Source organism: Poromitra crassiceps (assembly GCF_964638095.1).
Source record: "Poromitra crassiceps genome assembly, chromosome: 1".
NCBI classification, from domain to species: domain Eukaryota; kingdom Metazoa; phylum Chordata; class Actinopteri; order Beryciformes; family Melamphaidae; genus Poromitra; species Poromitra crassiceps.
In genome coordinates, this window is record NC_139623.1 from 13,148,473 (window position 1) to 13,155,101 (window position 6,629).

General features: G+C 45.1%; 1 protein-coding gene across 2 annotated transcripts; it reads left to right on the top strand.

Annotated features, from left to right (window-relative positions):
* The first annotated feature begins 851 nt into the window (after positions 1-851).
* Positions 852-6,562, top strand: ltap1 (lipid transport auxiliary protein 1). 2 transcript variants are annotated; one of them, XM_083638406.1, is made up of 7 exons: positions 852-951; positions 1,586-1,687; positions 1,794-1,902; positions 2,015-2,068; positions 2,174-2,343; positions 4,013-4,071; positions 4,256-6,562. In XM_083638406.1, the coding sequence occupies exons 1-7, from the start codon at positions 889-891 to the stop codon at positions 4,467-4,469; spliced, it is 771 nt and encodes a 256-aa protein (XP_083494532.1). In that variant the 5' UTR covers positions 852-888; the 3' UTR covers positions 4,470-6,562. The 2 variants fall into 2 exon arrangements, with proteins under 2 accessions (XP_083494532.1, XP_083494533.1); XM_083638407.1 differs by having other exon boundaries at positions 2,177-2,343.
* The last annotated feature ends 67 nt before the right edge of the window (positions 6,563-6,629 follow it).

The window sequence follows — 6,629 nt, forward strand, 5'->3', positions numbered from 1 at the left end:
ATGAATGGCACTCACTGTTTCTGCACGATGGATGCAAATCACTGTCTTGCTCTCACACACACACACACACACACACACACACACACACACACACACACACACACACACACACACACACACCACACACACACACACACACACACACACACACACACACACACACACACACACACACACACCCCCCCCCCCCCCCCCACACACACACACACACACACACACACACACACACACACACACACACACACACACACACACACACACACACACACACACACACACACACACACACACACACACACACACACACACACACACACACACACACACACACACACACACACACACACACACACACACACACACACAGTTATGATATCCAGGCCAGTGGCACAGAAATTAACCGTTTGCCAATAACAAGCCATACAGAGACAGAATAATGAAAAGGGAGGAAAATGGGGTTACCTCAGAAGCAAAGAAGAGACACGTACTGATCTTGTCTTCTTGTAAATAATAATATAACGCCAATTTCAGGATCGACTGAAATGATTCTCGCTCAATTGGCTGTGTCTTCGTTATGATGGGATCCAGTGAGTCTTTGTTTGGGGCTTTGTGTCATAACCGTCATAACGTTTGAACAGCAGATGGCAGAGGCGAGGCGCACGACGTCACCCACGCTCGCACGGATCACGTGACTATCCCGGATGTCAACAACGCAATGTAGAACTTCCTTGTTGTCTGTCTTTCCTTTAGCGTTATGTGTTTAAAACGTGCTAGCGTTACTTATGAAACCGGGTGCTTCGTGAAGTTTACCTGTGCGACGCACTTTCAAGTATTTACCGTTAACGATAGTGCTTTGGTCGTTTGGTAGACTCAAGGAAGAATTTCAACATGCGGTCTGATTCTCCTCTTTCAAGCGTCAACGTAGTGCTTGTAATGGCCTACGGGAGTCTGGTAAGTGTGTTTGATAATGTTACATGGCTGCCTACCTATTATATATTGATATACTATCTTACTATCACAAAAGTGAAGTTCAAGTCAACAAATCGTAAGGCCCAACTGGATGTCAGTCGGCGAAAGACCACAGTAGACTCTTGAGTTGAATAAATAATGGCAGGGTACGCAGGTCTAAAAAGTCTGGAAAAGTATTAGAATTAATTTAATAATTTCCAAGAATTGAATAGTTTGGGGAAATAAAAAAAAAAAGGTCTGGAAAAGTAGCCTGTGGAAAATGCTGCGGTCCAGTCCGTCCGATACATTAGCTTTTATGTTGTAGACGCACTTTGAGTCCACAGTTTTTGTTGATGTGCAGAATAATGTTCAGATAGGGGGATTCTCATATTATGCAGCTACTGTCAGCGTGCATTATATATCACATACAGACCAAAATTACATCCAGTCAAGAACATAGGATCTGGGAAAAATATGGATATACTGTCTTAATCGAAACGGTGTAGGAACTGCCAATCTTCTCAGATATTCAGATATTTGTCGCTGTGAACAAGGTTTGGAAAGAATATGGATTTTTTTTTAATTGAAAATGTGTACGAACCCTGGGTAGCTCCTCTAATTATTGGCTTGCCTCTAGGTGTTTGTTTTGCTGTTCATCTTTGTGAAAAGGCAAATTATGCGGTTTGCTATGAAGTCTCGGAGAGGGCCACATGTCCCCCTCGGGCACAATGGCCCTAAGGTAACACTCGCTCAGTCACACACACACTCACTCACTCACTAGGACAAGTGCTATACAGCGTTTGACTAGATATGCAGGTGTGAACTGTGTGAACTGTGTGCTGCAGGAGCTGAGACAACAAATTGACTCCAAATTGCATAAAGTCCAGAAAGTCCAGTTTGAGCCTCGCCTGCTATCGCCAGACGATGACCGGCTGAAACACAGAGAGCAGCCTGGTGAGTGGAGTGCACACACACACACACACACACACACCCACCCACCCACCATGGACCTACCAACATGTGCAATATCTATCACAGCACCCGGACATGTGTCTGTGTGTTGCAGGTTGCTATGACTACCTCTACAGGATGAGAGCACTGGATGCCATTAGAGACACTGGTACGCTTTGCTGTTACTCAAGTCATTTGTAGTTTGTCAGTGCTTCTTTCTGACTGTCTATGAATCCTTCCATGGCGTCACTATAAAGCCTTTCTCTTCTGCCAGCAGACTTGCCGTTCCGCGAGCTAGGTGGGACGCCCACTGCTGTGACTGGGAAAAGGTTCCGCACCTGGCTTCTAGAACTGCGGAACTCCCACTCCTTATTCCGCAACAGCCAAAGTTCCCTCATTGACACAGTGCTGGATGGGTACAACAGGGCACGCCACGGGGCAGGGGTCAGTGTTTGTGCGCGCTCTATATTCATGTGTTTGCATGAACTATGAGATATTGGAGAATGCATGAATGTGTTGTTCACTTTGTATCTGTGAGGGATACATACTGACTGTATGATTACTATCTGCAGTATCTGGATTTGTTAATGCATGTCCTCCTAACTCGGTGGTTCCCAATCCCCGGTCCACGGACCGGTGCTGGTCCGCAAAGCATTTGCTGCCGGGCTGCGCGGAAGGAATCGTCAGGGAGAAAAGGAGAGAGAGAGAGAGCGAGTGAGATAGAAAGAGAGACAGAGTGAGAGAGAGATGGAGAGAGCGTGCCTTAACTCATTGAGTGCCAGCCACTTTTGGAGAACGGACGCTCCCAGTGCCAGAGTTTCAGAGCGTTTTCAGTGATTTCTCGAGGCCCACAGAATATTGTGTGATATTACTATGTAAACACCGAACACGCACAAAGAACGATGAGACGCTCTTCTATCATCTGCAAAAAAAAGTTTATTGATCCCATTTTCCGTTCTTTAGTTATGAGCCGGAGAAGATAGGCTGTTTTGAGCAAAAAGACACTTTTCAAATTAGAAGCTGAGTTATTCCGCCTTTTGTGAAATGCAGCATTTCAAGCACATTCACTGAGTCTGAAGATAATATTTTCTGATGTAGTGACGTGGTGTAGTTGTGTGGTGCCTGCGTGCCCCACCCCCCTCTCCCCCCCTCAGCTGCAAACTCCTCCCCACACTAACACATAGCCTAACACGCACACAGTCTATTTTCGGAGCGCTCCGTTTTTTTGCGCCGGCTCCCAGCGCGACACGGAAATGCCAAACCAGACTGCAGGGAAAGGTTTGGCCCTTCGGCGTCGGGTGCTGCATTTCTGGCGGCTAATCGTGTGAAGAAACTATGCAGACAGACAGACAGAGGCAGAGGGGCTCAGTTGTGTGCGCGGATTGACTGCTGTTCGCAGCCAACATCAGCTGCAGTCAGAGCCATCTATATGGCTCTGGCTGCAGCATGAGCGGTTTCTCTTTGATCACGGGGGTTTCTCCTGCTGTTTTCCGGACCTTTCTGTAATCTGGAGAGCACTGTCGCCACCTAATGGGTCGGTAAAATAGGTTATACACATTCAACATGCCCCAAAATTTTACAGGAGATGGATCTGGCTTTGATCCACGTCCCACCGTCAAAAAGCGCAATTGACGACAATCGTCGTCATTGGCACTCTACGTCACTAAAGCAATTGACGACGATTGTCGTCATTGGCACTCAATGAGTTAAGAGAGGGAGTGGCAGCGTCAAAGTGCACGTCAGGTTACAATGCACACCTCTTTTGTGTAGCTAGTAAAAAAGACGACTAAGTGAAATCATAAAGTGTTGCAAACGCATTTCTATCTTCTGGTCATCCACAATGATATGTAAGGCTATCGATTTGAAGAAGCAAGCCCAGGGCTCTCACGCACACATGTTGATGAGTTGCAATGATTTCATATTATGTTTATGTGAGGAAAATACGCCCTGTGCATTTGATACTGTATTCAAATGTATGAACTATGCCCCCACCACCCCAGTCGCCCCAGTCCGCAGCAATATTGTCAATCTTAAACTGGTACGCCATGCAAAAAAGGTTGGGAACCCCTGTCCTAACTGATCTTCCTCTCCATTCTTTGTCTCTTGCTTGTAGGTGTTTGGTGAAGCAGAGTTTTTGAAATACCAGGAAGCTCTAACTAAACTGGCCTCTGTGTGAGTAACTACAACTTGTCCCACTACACCCTCTTATTCCCTCACATCTTTTCTTCTGTGCTAATCCCTGCTGTGGAATGTTTGTTATGACATCTTTTCTTCTGTGCTAATCCCTGCTGTGGAATGTTTGTTATGACATCAGATTTGTGCTGAGGGAAATCTTTGTTTCGTCCCTCTCTTTCAGTGTGAAGTCCCACACCAGTGGCAGCGCTCTGAACCAGCAGCACCAGTCTGCAGCCAAAGACTTGACCAGCAGTGCGGAGCCTCCGAGCTCCTCCTCGGCCACCCAGACCACCTACCTCGCCGCTACGCCACAGCAGCGCAGCAAGCGGCCCAAACACTTCCTGGAACTAAAGAACTTCAAAGACAACTACAATACTCTGGAGAGTTCTTTCTGAAAGGACTACGACTCCCGTCCAATGGAAAGGTCAAAGAAAACGGTAGTGTTGCCACTGCCAGTGAAAAAAGTGCCTGTGGGTGGAGACTGGAGACAGGGTCAATATTGCCACACAGTAGTGCCTGTGGGTGGAGACAGGGCCAATATCGCCACACAGACACAGTCAAGTTAGAATAGTTAATACTGCCTTTGTAGGCCCATGAGGAAAACACTGCCTACCTGTACTAATACACATTACCTGGTTTGTATTGCATATCGCACTAGTACCTGGAAGCTTAGCCTACATATCTATCTATCTATCTATCTATCTATCTATCTATCTATCTATCTATCTATCTATCTATCTATCTATCTATCTATTATTGCAAACATGAGTGCTATATTTTGGAAAGAATAGAAAAGATGACTAAGGCTACGTTCACACTGCAGGCTAAAGTGGCCCAAATCAGACCCCCCCCCAAGTGACTCAGATCTGTTTTTTTGTTTGTTTGTTTCATGACTGTGACCATTACAAATTGCATGAAATCTGACTCTTTCAAATCTGACCTGGGCCACTTTCATGTATGTAGATTTAAATCCGATTCTGATTTTTTGGAATGCAACCTCAGTGTTAACAGACATGTGGCCCGTATCAGACTTCATGGGACTTTTAGGTCACTCTAAATCAGGGGTTTTCAAAGTCTAAGACTGTGGGCCTCCCTCCAGACAAAGCTTGGAAAAAGGCGCCCCCCTCGCTCAATTTCTGGATGCCTATGGGATCATGATTGTATTACTTGATCCCATAGACACTCAACAATTGAGCCAAGATAGCTTGATATTACTATTTGTCATACTTCAGACTACACCAAATCCATAAAAAGGGTCTGTCTATCTGAAGGAATTTGTTTCTGACTCCCAAACTACTGTATATCTGAACTATCTCTTTAACCAAATCACACACATTTAGGCTAATCTATGTGATCTCCTTTTGATGTAATATCTTTTCATTTCCATTTACTGAGCCTCCCCTGAAACTGCTTGCAGCCCCCCTAGGGGAGGGTCACCTCCCACATTGAAAACCCCTGCTCTAGATCGACAGTGACAAATTCAGCGCTGGCAGGAGGGCCAGGGCAGTCATGTTGCTGTGATTACAAACATGGAGGACAAGGCAGTGGAACTAGTCAGTGGAGGGACAGTATAAGTATTTATGTGCACACTTCTGTGCAAGCAAGACTTGAGGGGTTGTATCATAACCGCTCTCTGTTTGAAAGCATGAATGTGGCACCAGTGTCATAGACAAGTTAAGAGCCTTAAAGCTAAGTTCAAAGAAGCTATAAGACTCAAACCAATGAGTCGGTTGTGGTCCCGTTTTACAAGCTTGACCTGTCAGCCGCATGCGGGTCACTTCAGGACTGACCTGTTCACACTGGAATCTGATATTGACCACTTAAAAAAAGACAGAATTGAGCACTAAGGTTTGCAGTATGAACATAGCCTAATGTCTAGGGTTGCTTTGACCAAAACAAACCAGTGCTATGTGGCTATGCAATGGCATAAGACAATCAGTGTTTATTGCACAATGTTAAAGGCCTATGCAGTCTTGTTAATATTCACCAGCCTTATATGTAACCTTGCTCACAGTTTACAATGTTTATAGACTGTTACAGTAGAAAACCAGTGTTATGTGACGTGACGTACTGTACTTTATGTGCATGGGTATCGATTTGTGGTGTCTCAAAGTGTTACGCTTTTTGCACTGTCTCTGCCATTGATTTGTTGCTGAATGAATTTTACAGCCTGTTTTTTGTACCTTTTAACATTTGTTTTACAGAAGCCATAATTGATTGAATGAATTCTAATAAGTGCTCTTTTAATTTGATCAGGTCTCTCAGTGCAATGTAATTTAATAGTATGACAGTGTGTTAATGTATTCTGAATGTCAGGTATTGCCTTTGGGCCAGTCTAGTTCTTGGCTCTTGTGTTTGTTTGTCAGAGGTGGACTGGGCCGCCAAGTGTGTGAGCTGTGTGTGTCATCAGGGATTCACTGGAAAAGGCATGGATGGTACTGCCTGAATGGTTTTGGTTCTCTCTGGTGTTTACTGTACATGATGCCATTCCAATAAAATGGTCACATACTCTAGGGGTGTATTGCCTGTGTGTTGTGCTCACTTGAGTTAAGTTC

Bases quoted from the DNA above. Each gene is read 5' to 3' on its own strand.
- ltap1 (XM_083638406.1), top strand. From the start codon at position 889: ATGCGGTCTGATTCTCCTCTTTCAAGCGTCAACGTAGTGCTTGTAATG. The intron at 952-1,585 runs GTAAGTGTGTTT...GCTTGCCTCTAG, and splicing joins TAATGGCCTACGGGAGTCTG to GTGTTTGTTTTGCTGTTCAT. The intron at 4,072-4,255 runs GTGAGTAACTAC...CCTCTCTTTCAG, and splicing joins CTAACTAAACTGGCCTCTGT to TGTGAAGTCCCACACCAGTG.